General features: G+C 35.3%; 1 protein-coding gene across 16 annotated transcripts in view; it reads left to right on the top strand.

The window, feature by feature from the left end:
- Positions 1-13,414, top strand: part of LOC109432733 (innexin shaking-B) — a 434,999-nt gene that overhangs the window by 382,067 nt on the left and 39,518 nt on the right. For 15 of the 16 annotated variants that reach the window (XM_062861050.1, XM_062861049.1, XM_062861044.1 and 12 more), the window contains 4 exons: positions 3,821-3,975; positions 4,029-4,093; positions 4,156-4,322; positions 4,390-4,568. In XM_062861050.1, coding sequence (XP_062717034.1) covers positions 3,821-3,975; positions 4,029-4,093; positions 4,156-4,322; positions 4,390-4,568 — 566 coding nt within the window. Of the gene's footprint in view, positions 1-3,820; positions 3,976-4,028; positions 4,094-4,155; positions 4,323-4,389; positions 7,638-13,414 lie in introns of those variants that run through there. The other variant, XM_062861059.1, reaches the window with a different exon arrangement.

Raw genomic sequence — 13,414 nt, 5'->3', positions numbered from 1 at the left:
ATTTAAAAACTCAATTGAGAAAATTGATTCCAACTCGTGAACACATGTTTCGGTAAGACGTTCAAGACCATAATCAGAATCTATTGGTTTATTCGCGACTACGAAGTTGTCGAATGTGCGTGAAGGTTTACGTGAGAAAAAACGAGAGGGAAATATTTTTTGCTTTTTTTTCACGCACATTCTGACAGTTCCTTACGAGGTTTTTCATTAGAGCGACAAAGAGTTGGAATCTCTTTTACCTTCGTAGTCGCGAATTGATATTAAATTAAAATAGCTTCTTTTATGTACAAAGTTTTGGTTAACGTATGCCTTTTGATTAACTGATTGATAAATACGTATATACAATAGGGTGGGTCAAGGGTTATATGGAAAAACGTGAATTTGATCGTATCTAGCCATATCAAGGTTTTTTCGATTCCATTTGGGGTCCTTAACAACTAGCCAAAATTTGAGAGGAATCGGTTACGCTTACGTTTTGCGCATCGCGATTGAAATTTGTATGGAAATTCGTATGGGAAAACGTGCTTTTTTGTATTTATCCTATTTCATCTACTAATTTAACTCAAGTCATAATACTAAACCCGTTAAAGTATAATTCATGATATACCTTACAACTTTGCCGAAGACAGCAGGGTGCTAAAATGCTCACAAAAAAGTTATTATGCTCCAAAGTGAGGTATATCGAAATATATGCTGAAAATGACTTTTTCTGCCATCACTGCCCGCTGGGTCAATTATAAACTGCTATAGAACTTTGTGGATGCATTCTATCAATTTGGTGTCTTCAGCAAAGTTGTTTGGATTTACATGCTCTTTGAATTGCATTTGGACATTAGTTCGAAATCTCCCCGCATAGGTGGCGCTGCGATACAAACTTTTTTATTTCGCATCCTAGAGCATCCTTGGCGATCTCGGCAATGTTGTAGAACATGAAAAATTATGAAAATTTATCGAAGACACCAAAGCTCTAGCACTTAACCCAGCGAAGTTATAGCGAAAATAGTAAATCATATCTCAAAGTTTACGTTTTTGTACTACGTGTGACATATGTACTACATTGCAGCTACCTTGAAAGTAGGTAATTGTACATATTAAAATATATATTTGATAATACTCCTTCCTTATCTGCCAATATAACTAATATATTACGAATGATATTTCTTTTAATCAATATAGTGCGAGGTAGATGTATGTTCAAGTAGTAAACTCTCAGCGTACGCGAACTACCAACGCTATTGAGGATGTAGCCCCTTTGATTTTTTTTTTGATTCACTTCCTGTATAGTGACATACTAAAACATTTTTTTGTGCACTATACTCGATAATAAATCTTTTAATTCCTATTGTACTAGTGATATCACATTTTCCGAAATAACACTTCGTGAAATGTCATTTCCTGGACTGTTGTCCTTAAAGTCATTTGACGGAAAGAAGGCAATGTTTCGTACTATGTTAATATAAACATCCTATCCATCCTATCCTATTCAAAGAGATCGATCATTCCGGCAAGTGTGTCATTCCAGGAAATGGTATTTTGGGAGATAAAAGAGTTATATTTGGTATAAAATACAAATGTCTACGTATCTATGTATATAAAAATGAATTTCTGTCTATCTGTCTGTCTGACCCTTATGCATTCGGAAACTACTGAACCGATCGATGTGAAATTTTGTATGTAAATTTTTCTGAAGCCGGGGAAGGTTCTCAGCTTGGTGTGAGACGCCTCCGGTCTCTGGAACGGGGGGCTCCCGCACCGATAACTTTGCGGGAAACGTCCCTATGGAGCTGTATGTCAAAAAACACAGTAGGCAGGCAGTACGACGTTCTCCGGGATAGCTAGTATAAGATAAACGATTCATGGCACTAACAGAAGTATATAAAAAAGTGCAAAAACGTAAATTTTTGAATATGATTAACTACTTCTGCTGTAACATCGCTGTGTTAAGTGCTAGAGCTTTGGTGTCTTCGACAAACTTTCATAATTTTTTGTGTTCTACAATATTGCCGAGAACGCCAAAGCTCTAGGATGCGAAATAAAAAAGTTTGTATCGCAGCGCCACGTATGCGGTGAAATTTCGAACTAATGTCCAAATGCAATTCAAAGAGCATGTAAATCCAAACAACTTTGCTGAAGGCACCAAATTGATAGAATGCATCCACAAAGTGCTATAGCAGTTTATAGTTGACCCAGCGGGCAGTGATGGCAGAAAAAGTCATTTTCAGCATATATTTCGATATACCTCACTTTGGAGCATAATAACTTTTTTGTGAGCATTTTAGCACCCTGCTGTCTTCGACAAAGTTGTAAGGTATATCATGAATTATACTTTAACGGGTTTAGTATTATGACTTGAGTTAAATTAGTAGATGAAATAGGAAAAATACAAAAAAGCACTTTTCCCATACGAATTTCCATACAAATTTCAATCGCGATGCGCAAAACTTAGGCGTAACCGATCCCTCTCAAATTTTAGCCAGTTGTTAGGGACCCCAAATGGAGTCGAAAAAACCTTGATCTGACAAAAATGTTCCGATGACCCACCCTAACAATGCCTCTCTCACTATCAAACTTACACGCAATGCACAGTGGTCCACGAACCAGATTTACGAGGAAAGATGCATTCAACCCCTTCAAATGAAATTTTAGGCAAATATGGTCTTCTACAAAGTTGTCCCTAATAATAAGGCCCTCTTTAAAATGTGCATAAAAATTAACGTTGTTTATATTTGCAAGAATAACTGTATACATTCTTAGGAAAAGTTGTAGATCTATCAATTTTGAGCAAGTTTGCTGAACATGCTTTTTATGTAGCTTTAAAATTGACCGATATAGAGTTATTTTTCTGAATAAGCTTAGTATGATTCAAGAAAATACGGTTTTCTGGCGTTAAAAGTTAATTTCAGTTTCGATGTTTCATCAAAGTCGCATAAGAAACACTTGTAGAGCATAAGAAACACTTGTAGAGCATGAGAAACACTTGAAGAGAAATTTGGTCAAAACAGTTTAAACGCTTTATCTTTTTTGTTTCAAATTTCTCATTAAAGTTGTTTTTAAACCATTTTTGGAGCTTTGAAAACGCACATTTTCGTGCGCTGAGAATGTTGCTACGTCATTCCGTTCAAAAAATATTGATGATTTTATAGAAAACATAGGCACTTTTCAAGTATTTTTCACTTGAGTTGCAAAAATAACACCCCTCTAATTTTTTGATATGTTTATAACAACATTTCTTCTTTTGAATGCGGGCTAAACATAATTTTATCTCTCTTGATTAACGGCTACGCAGTCTTGGGATTTTAAAACCGAGTTGTTTTATTCACCCGACGTTTCGACACGGGGATAGTGTCTTCCTCATGGGGAAAATAATTACTATCGTTTTTTTGTCAATTGTTTATCTAACTGTAACTGTCCCTTTTTGTGTCGTTTTTGGTACATGACTTCGGAATCACTTTCAGTTTAACGGTTTTTTGGCAAACCAGTTCGATATAGTAGAATAAGAATATGATAGAATACGTTTAGGCGCTGTACAAAGTGTGGGTGCAGCTGTCTATTGTAATCGCTCACGTAGTATCCTAGTGAACAGGAGAGCTGTAAATCATGTAAAATAAAGTAAAAGAGCATACTACTCTACTCTTGATTAGCTAAATAATTCACCGAAGAATCACTAGACGTCGTTCATAAAGTTTTAAATTTTTCAGTTTCATCAAAATTTATTCTCTCAAAAAAAATCATTTCGTATATGCATAACAAAACAATAATAATTCTAATTCTGCAAAAATGTTCGTCCATACATTAATAATTGTATTTGCATCTTTCACAGGCAATTTTATTTTATACGCCGAGATGGCTATGGAAGTCCTGGGAAGGAGGCAAAATACACGCATTGATGATGGACCTTGACATAGGCATTTGTTCCGAAATAGAAAAAAAGCAAAAGAAAAAATTGCTTCTAGATTACTTGTGGGATAATTTAAGGTAATTGGTGTGACTCTGTGAACATTCGAAGACTAATATTTTGTTTCTTGTAGGTATCATAACTGGTGGGCGTATAGGTACTATATCTGTGAATTTTTATCACTAGTGAATGTGATAGGTAGGTCTTTGTATGACAGTATACACCTCATAAATAATGATATTTTACATTCTTTTTTTCAGGCCAAATGTTTTTAATGAACCGGTTTTTTGACGGTGAATTTATGACGTTTGGATTAGACGTGATAACGCATATGGAAGCAGATCAAGAAGATCGCATGGATCCGATGATCTACATCTTTCCAAGAATGACCAAATGTACTTTCTACAAGTATGGTGTCAGTGGTGAAGTACGTTATTTGTTTATTTCAATCCTACCCTGAATTATGATAACGCCTTTTTTATATATTATTTCAGGTAGAACGACATGATGCCATATGTATTCTTCCGCTAAACGTAGTCAATGAGAAAATTTATATTTTTCTGTGGTTTTGGTTTATTATTCTGACGATACTGACGACGTTAACGATATTTTATAGAATAATTATTATTTTCTCGCCTCGAATGCGAGTGTATTTATTAAGACTAAGGTTTAGGTAAGTAGAATATCCAAATCTCAATTAAGTCATATACAAATAGGCTGTCCCGAAAGTAGATTTGAACGTAATTGATAAAATATGTACGTGATCGTACCAATTTTTTTCGGAGATGATTTGCACATTAGGCCGTCCTATTTTTGCAAAAGTAAGAAATGTTAAAAGTTCAATATTGCAAAGCAATCGTTTTAGCGAAAAAACCATCATGCTAAAATTTGAAGTCCGTCTCTCAAGGCTAAGTGGTCCCCCACGGGGCCTAAAGTTCCTAAAATCTGAGATTTAAGGACCCCGAGGGACCCAAAATTTGCGAGATTTCTTTTTGTTTTTGAGTTATCGGACAAAATAGGTCAGGTTTCCTTAAGGACCAAAAATTTAGGCATTTTTAGGTAGTTTTTCGTCAATAACTCGGAAACGAAAAGAGGTATCGCAATTCTGAGTACCTACTTTTTTGGCCCTCCTGGGTCCTAAAATCACCGATTTTAGTAGAATAGTGTATTTTTTTCGACGAAAAAAATTCATGATTTTTTTGACCCCATATAATTTTGAGAACTTTAGGCCCCGTGGGGGACCACTTGTGATACGGACTTCAAATTTTGGCATGATGGTTTTTTAGCTTAAACGATCGTTTTGCAATATTGAACTTTTAACATTTCCAACTTTTGCAAAAATAGGGTCGGCCTATTACACATTTATTATATAAAAAACATTAAATCGATTTTACGTCGAACCACAAATATGTTTGCACGCCAAAAACAGTTACCCAAAAGTGAGTTATTTTCACACAAATCTTAGTTTTCTGGGACAGCACCAAAAATGAGTGAATCACATTTCCTGTACTGCTGTACTAGCGCACGGTGTAAAAATTTCAATTATTATCAAACTTTCTTGTACCTCGGATTTTTATTCAAAAAATGTCAGAATTTCGGCTATATTGTATAAATGAACAGCTTGAAAATATTTGTTAATTTTTTGGCCATTAAAATTTAATAAATACTACCAAATTCCAGAATCAAAAGTTAAATATGTTAAACTTCGTTTGTGTGTTAACATTTACACTATTAAGCAATGTCATAGTAAAAAAAAGTTAAAAATTTTGATTTTTGACTGTGACACTCTCACGGTGACTGCAAAGCCACTTTGCAAATGTTAAGCTTAAGAAACCGATTTTTCCACGCAGGCACGCAGCCTTCTATGATATAAGTTAGAGCTTACTGGCATGCAAAGAAAATCAAGACATTGTGTGTGCAGGTGCTATGGGAACCTTATTTGTACGACGGAGCCAAAGATATTCACGCCAGCGTGGTTCAAAAAATCGTTTTTACTCCACACCGCCTATTCGATTCGTAACCAGATTCTATGCCTTCTCACAAAATTTGAGCTTATTTGGTTGGAAATTGAGACAGCACAAGCCCTTCAAAGTTTGTATGGGAATTACTATGGAAAAACGATGTTTTTCATTCAATCGACCGTAGTATTTCCCCAAATGCCCTAGAGCGTTAGTTGATCCTTGGTATTTCTAGGTTACTCTATCAGCTACAACTTTGCCGAAGACCGCATACTAATTGCATGCCTCATTAATAAGTTACAGATTTTTATCCAGAATCGAAATCTTTACTCATGATGGATTAACTAATCGGTGGGCATCACTGCATTTTGCAGCGAAACATAGTAGCCATGATTTCAGTGTGCTATCTTTGGCGCCATGTGCAGCAATGTTGCCTGCTGGGAAGCTGGAGGATCATTGCTAAAGTTTGTCCAGTTGGATACAAATCGATAACTAATTAATGAAGCGTCCGATTTGAATGCGGTCTTCGGCAAAGTTGTAGCTGAAAGAGTAATTTAGGAGTACCAACTAATCCTCTAGGGCACTTGGGGAAATGCTATGGTTGATTGAATGAAAAACATCGTTTTCTCATAGTAATTCCCATACAAACTTTGAAGGGCTTGTGCAGTCTCAATTTCCAACCAAATAAGCTCAAATTTTGTGAGAAAGCATACAATCTGGTTACGAATCGAATAAGCGGTGTGGAGCAAAAACGATTTTTTGAACCACGCTAATATACCAAAAAAAAAAAAAATATATATATATATATATATATATATATATATATATATATATATATATATATATATATATATATATATATACCGTCGATGGGGGTGACAATGGGTCTGGGGGGTGAGATTGGGTCAAAACGGAGAAACATAGAATTTGAAATAGCTCATTAACTATGGCTAATTTATATTGAAAACTTTATATTATTTTAAAGAGGAGATGTTTTTACACATCATGATGCAGAAAAAGATGTTTAGCAATAATCGTTTTTTTTTGTTCAAATTGTAGCTAAACTTATATGATGAAACTACTAGTAAATCACTCTGAAAAAAATTCTCCTTCACAATGTTTCACACAAGCACCTAACCATAAATTTTCTTATAAGTAGTTAGCTGTAGGTATTACCTGGTTGATGCAACGAAAAAAGTGGGCTGTCAATGAACTTTTTATATAAAAATTCAATATTTTTGACCCTATATCTAAATATTAAAAATGGGGGTGAGATTGGGTCAAGCAAGTTATCGTGTGCACATAACCTTAACTAAAAATTGAACTTGTTATCCAGTCCCCATTTGATGTTAGAGTGGTGCCATGTTTACCGTATCTTCATAAAAGTACGCTTTTTTCGAAAATATATCGAAGAAGTGTCAAGCGAGTGTGTTCATACGTTTAGTGCCTAAAATCATTTATAACAATAAACATAGACAGCTCCTCTAATCATCATCTAACGTTTAGTGTACTGCAATATCGTAATCTCACAAAATAGACTTAAAAACGTTCTTCTTCTCCACTCATTTTTGAAATTTTAAGGAAATATCCTGAAACTACCAGACAGTAGTGGGATTTAGGAAATACAGGAGCTATAAAACCGGTAACATAGTACAATGTCGGAAAGTGAATGAACGTCGAATTTTGGTTTGGTTAAACATTTCTCATGCAATCTTTCAATGCGTCCCTCTCTCATTGTAATCCCCCCTCCTCTCATGGAGGTTGAAACTTTAAATGAGGATGACTATGGTGGCTAAAAATGGCGATACAGCATACAAACGTTATGTTATCCAATTTCAACATTTTTTTCGATTGTATTAGCCCTTTTAGGAGGATTAATCATCTTTTAAAATTACAAAAGTTTTTTTAGTCATGATTATATTTTTTTAAGTAAGGTTACTAGATATGATCAATAAAATTAACTTATATTCATAGATAGGCGCTTTCGAATACTTTGACCCATTCTCACCCCCTCTAAGGGGTGAGATTGGGTCAATTTTCAATCATTTGTAGTTTAGTAAGCAATTCATATAATGTAATAATTTCTTGCTAAACTATCAATACCACTTAGAAGAGTATACATACCAAATAAAAAGTTATTCCGACTTCAATTGCATTTGTTATTTAACAAACAATCTTTGAGTATCCTTTTTTGACCCATTCTCACCCCCAACGACGGTATATATATATATATATATATATATATATATATATATATATATATATATATAAATGAGTTTGAAGCCTCAAAGGCAACAAAACTCAACAAATATATATATATATATAGATATATATATCTATATATATAAAAATGAGTTTGAAGGCCTCAAAGGCAACAAAACTCAATAACGGATGAACCGATCAGCTTGACTCTTGCACGGTTCGGTTCGTATTCGTGTTGGCTGTGTTTATATGTACAAAAAGTTACGAAAATCAACTAGAAAAGAAGGAAAATTGATAAAGTACTGATTTTCGAGAGCTGGGAAGGAAATCAACACGATTGAAATGAAACCAATCTAGAGTGCGGTGACGTTATGACCTCAACAGTTGTCAAAACATCACAGCCAGCTAGTATATATATATACAGGGGGTGGCCAAAATGTTTGGGATAGGCAACTTTTTTTCACCCACAAAAAAATTCAACATGCTGTAACTTTTCAAAATCTCAAATTTTGACTGTTTATCAACCTGTTATATGTGCATGATTGGAACAAAATTGGGCTTTATTGAATAATTTTTCGCGAAGTTAGAACCGTTCGGGCAAAACACTATTTTTAGACAACTCGTTTTTGAGCTGTCATATCTCGGAAACCAGTGAACCGATTTGAATGAATTTTTTAACGTTTATCAACAATATATTGATACTTAATACAACGTTATAAAATGTAATATTTTCTCACGACGAATTTAGTTCTACCGGGTTGAAATTTTTACCCATATAGAGGAAAATAAGTCAAATTTACAATACCATACAAAAATTGCTAAATGTGTTCTTTCTTCAATCTAAATAAGCTCTAATATATCTGATTAGAGATAACTTGAGAACAGAAGTGGAAAATCTTTGGACATCTACACTAAAATTTATTGACATTGACGTAAAAAAAATACTTTTTTTCGAGAAAAATCCAAAAAGTGTCAATCCATGATGACTTTTTTCAACGTTCAAAAACTATCTATGTTTTAATAGTTTGTGAAGCACCTGAATATTGTTAGTGTACGTTCAAAATTTTATTCAATTCGGTTCACTGGATTCCGAGATATTTATGACAGCTCAAAAATGAGTTGTCTAAAAAAGGTGTTTTACCCGAACGGTTCTAACTTTGCGAAATATCAATCAATCGAGCCCAAATTTGTACCAGTGATGCACATATAACAGGTTGATAAACAGTCAAAATTTGAGATTTTTTGATGCACTCTACGAAAAGTTATAGCATGTTGATTTTTTTTGTGAGAGAAAAAAAGTTGCCTATCCCTGTATATATATACAGGGTGTTTGCTTCCTGACTGTACATATTTTAGGGGTAGCTAGAGGACCTCGAGTCATGAAAAAGTGCCCAAGGAACATGGGGTCGGAAATCACTGCTAAGTGAGTTATTCATAATTCGATGTTTTTAAAAACGCCAAATTTCAAAGACCTGTAACTCGGCGATCTTTGATCAAAACGCAAAAGTTTTTTTATGAATCGAAAGCTTGAACCTTTGGGAATTTATGCTTCTTGGACAAAAACTTGATCAAAAGTCTTTTTCATTCATAAATTTTGAAATGTTTGTGGTGTAAGCCCACAAAACAGCTTCTTTTTTAGCTATTATTGATGTTATTTATAGGAAAATAAACTTAACTTGAAAAGTGTTCTTCTACAAAAGGTTGTTTATGAAATTTTCTAACAATCTCTCTTTGGGACCAACATTGAATGATTTGTAGTTTAGCCACAATAGTTAATTAAAAGTTGTGTAGAAAAGTCATCGAATTGCGAAAATCATCGCACCGATTTCACTGAACCGTGCTTTGGCAGCACTTCCCTTTTGGTACTCAGACGTACTCTCCCGAAAGGCAGTCAAGAGAAGCGAAGGCCAACCCGCACACCAATCGAACGGTTGTCACACGACCAACCAACTCACTCAGATTGGTGCTATGTGTAATCGTGTATGATAAACATTGCACCAATCTGAGCGAGTTGGTCGTTCGTGCGGAAAGTTGGCGTAGTATGTAAATTGCTCAACGCCGTGGTTATCGTACATGCGAGTAATGCGCGTGCCTTAGAAAGCCGCATCGAATCCCCGCTAGGGAGAATACGGTGACGCGGCGACTGTGTGGCAAAGGAAGCGCACAAAATTGTAGCAAGTTAGTGCTTGCCGCAGCAGTACTAATGACGGCCGTGGTGAGACTGGTGAGAGGAGAGCAAATGGTGAACGAGCAACGCGGGGTGTTTAAAATCCTTTGCCGTTTTTGGATTCCTCGCACTCGCAGTCATACTGCGGTGCTGATCGGGTGGGGTGGTGTGCGCTGCCGAGTTTTATTAGTATTTTTTTTCGCAAAATTGTTAGAAATTAAAACCATTTAATGTTTTTTCTCTAAATTGAAGATAGATGCTCTGCGCTCATGAAAGTAAAAATGGGCTGACATGATAGGGTCTGTTTGATATGATGAGGAAGCAAGAATCATAGACGTGCTCAAATTTATCATTTTATTCTTGGGAACAAATAATACTGGGGGCAATTTGAAAGAGGATGGGATGTTGTAAAGGGTTACATGGATTTTTAGGAGATGTCAGGGTGTATTCCAGGGGATGTTGGGATTTTCTAAGATCATGTTGGGATTTTTATGGGATACTGCAACTTGGGGCAGTTTGAGAGGCTGGGAATAGTTTGAGGATGTTTTGGGAGATGGGGTGCATCCCTGCCGGGGGTTTCTAGGGAAACTTAAGTGTTTTTATGAAATACTGAAAGCAATTTGAAAAAGGCTGAAATGTTGAAACGAGTTTAACCTTCCGTAACTCGCGCGGTTGGCCACCACCGTCAGCACCACGCTGAGTACAAAAAGCGAGATTTTTTCAACGTGTTGTACAAAATACAACAGCGCGATCGCTCGAGGGTTAAAGGATTTTCATGTCGTGACACATTTCAAGTGACTGTGGGGATTTCTATTTTTTGTTTGTTTAAGACGATTCGGGCAGTTTAAAAAAGCTGGGATCCTTTGAGAGTATAATGGATGTTTAAAAGATGTCGAGGAGCATTCCAAATGTACTGGGGATTTGAAGAAAAAGTTAGGATATTTATGCGATACGGGAACAGTTTGAGAAGGGTCTGTAAATTCGGAATTTTACGGTATGACGGTAAATTATTTTAGGAATTTCTGGCAGATGTTAGGAAGCATTTTTAAATTGCTAGGATTTTTAGAACATTCTTTTGGCAGTTTAAAAAAGCTTTAATGCTGAAAAGAGTTTAATGGATTTATTAGTAGTCTAATGGAATTCAAGGGGGTAAGGGGAAAGAGGGGTTGGTATGGTGTCAGTTTGAAAATGGCTGGGATCTTTGAGAGTTTAAGGGATTTTTGGAAGATTTCGAGTGCATTCGAAAGGATGATGGAGATACCCAAGACAATTTTAGGACTTTTGAAGTTACTGGAAGCCGACAGAAAAAAGCTGGAAAGTTTTTAAGAATTTAATGATATCAGGAGAGTTTGAGCTACATTTCAAAGGATGTAGGAGATTCCTAAAGAAAATTTGGATTTTCATCAAATGCTAGGGGCAGTATGAGGAGAGCTGAGAACTTGGATAAAAGTTTTAATGACTCTAGGAGATTTCGAGGTGCATTTTAAGGAATGTTGGTGATTCATATGGAAACTTTGGATTTTTAAGAAATACTAGGGGCAGTATGAGGAGAGCTGAGAACTTGGAATAAGTTTTAAGGTTTCTAAGAAATATCGAGTTTCATTTTAAGGAATGTTGGGGATTCCTGAGGAAACTTTGGATTTTTATGAAATGCTAGGGGCAGTATGAGGAAAGCTGAGAACTTGGAAAAAGTTTTAAAGATTTTAGAAGATTTCCAGGTTCATTTTAAGGAATGTTGGGGATTCATATGGAAACTTTGGATTTTTAAGAAATGCTAGGGGCAGTATGAGGAGATCTGAGAACTCGGAAAAAGTTTTAAGGATTTTAGGAGATTTCCAGGTTCATTTTAAGGAATGTTGGAGATTCATAAGGAAACTTTGGATTTTAATGAAATGCTAGGGGCAAATTGAGGAAAGCTAAGAACTTGAAAAAAGTTTTGGGGATTCTAGGAAATTTCGAGGTTCATTTTAAGGAATGTTGGGGATTCCTGAGGAAACTTTGGATTTTTAAGAAATACTAGGGGCAGTATGAGGAGAGCTGAGAACTTGGAATAAGTTTTAAGGTTTCTAAGAAGTATCGAGTTTCATTTTAAGGAATTTTGGGAATTCCTGAGGAAATTTTGGATTTTTATGAAATGCTAGAGGCAGTATGAGGAGATCTGGGAACTTGAAAAAAGTTTTAAGGATTTTAGGAGATTTCCAGGTTCATTTCAAGGAATGTTGGAGATTCCTGAGGAAATTTTGGATTTTTATGAAATGCTAGAGGCAGTATGAGGAGATCTGGGAACTTGAAAAAAGTTTTAAGGTTTCTAAGAAATATCGAGTTTCATTTTAAGGAATGTTGGGGATTCCTGAGGAAATTTTGGATTTTAATGAAATGCTAGGGGCAGTATGAGGAGAGCTGAGAACTTGGAATAAGTTTTAAGGTTTCTAAGAAATATCGAGTTTCATTTTAAGGAATGTTGGGGATTCCTGAGGAAATTTTGGATTTTTATGAAATGCTAGAGGCAGTATGAGGAGATCTGAGAACTCGGAAAAAGTTTTAAGGATTTTAGGAGATTTCCAGGTTCATTTTAAGGAATGTTGGGGATTCATATGGAAACTTTGGATTTTTAAGAAATACTAGGGGCAGTATGAGGAGAGCTGAGAACTTGGAATAAGTTTTAAGGTTTCTAAGAAGTATCGAGTTTCATTTTAAGGAATGTTGGGGATTCCTGAAAAATTTTTGGATTTTTATGAAATGCTGGAGGCAGTATGAGGAGATCTGAGAACTCGGAAAAAGTTTTAAGGATTTCAGGAGATTTCCAGGTTCATTTTAAGGAATGTTGGGGATTCATATGGAAACTTTGGATTTTTAAGAAATACTAGGGGCAGTATGAGGAGAGCTGAGAACTTGGAAAAAGTTTTAAGGATTTAAGGAGATTTAGAGGTTCATTTTAAGGAATGTTGGGGATTCATATGGAAACTTTGGATTTTTAAGAAATACTAGAGGCAGTATGAGGAGATCTGAGAACTCGGAAAAAGTTTTAAGGATTTTAGATTTATTGATTTATTTGCTACTACATCTCTGACAAAAATTGTCACACAGACTGTTTTAAAAAAAATTTAATCCTATTCTTAAAAACTAGTTTACTTATATTAAAATCGAAAACGTCACACACTTGATTAAACAATCTACAACAAAAATCCAACG

Source organism: Aedes albopictus, chromosome 3 (assembly GCF_035046485.1).
Source record: "Aedes albopictus strain Foshan chromosome 3, AalbF5, whole genome shotgun sequence".
In the NCBI taxonomy this organism is placed as follows: domain Eukaryota; kingdom Metazoa; phylum Arthropoda; class Insecta; order Diptera; family Culicidae; genus Aedes; species Aedes albopictus.
Note: the sequence above shows the minus strand (reverse complement) of the source record. Positions and strands in the feature narration are given on the sequence as shown.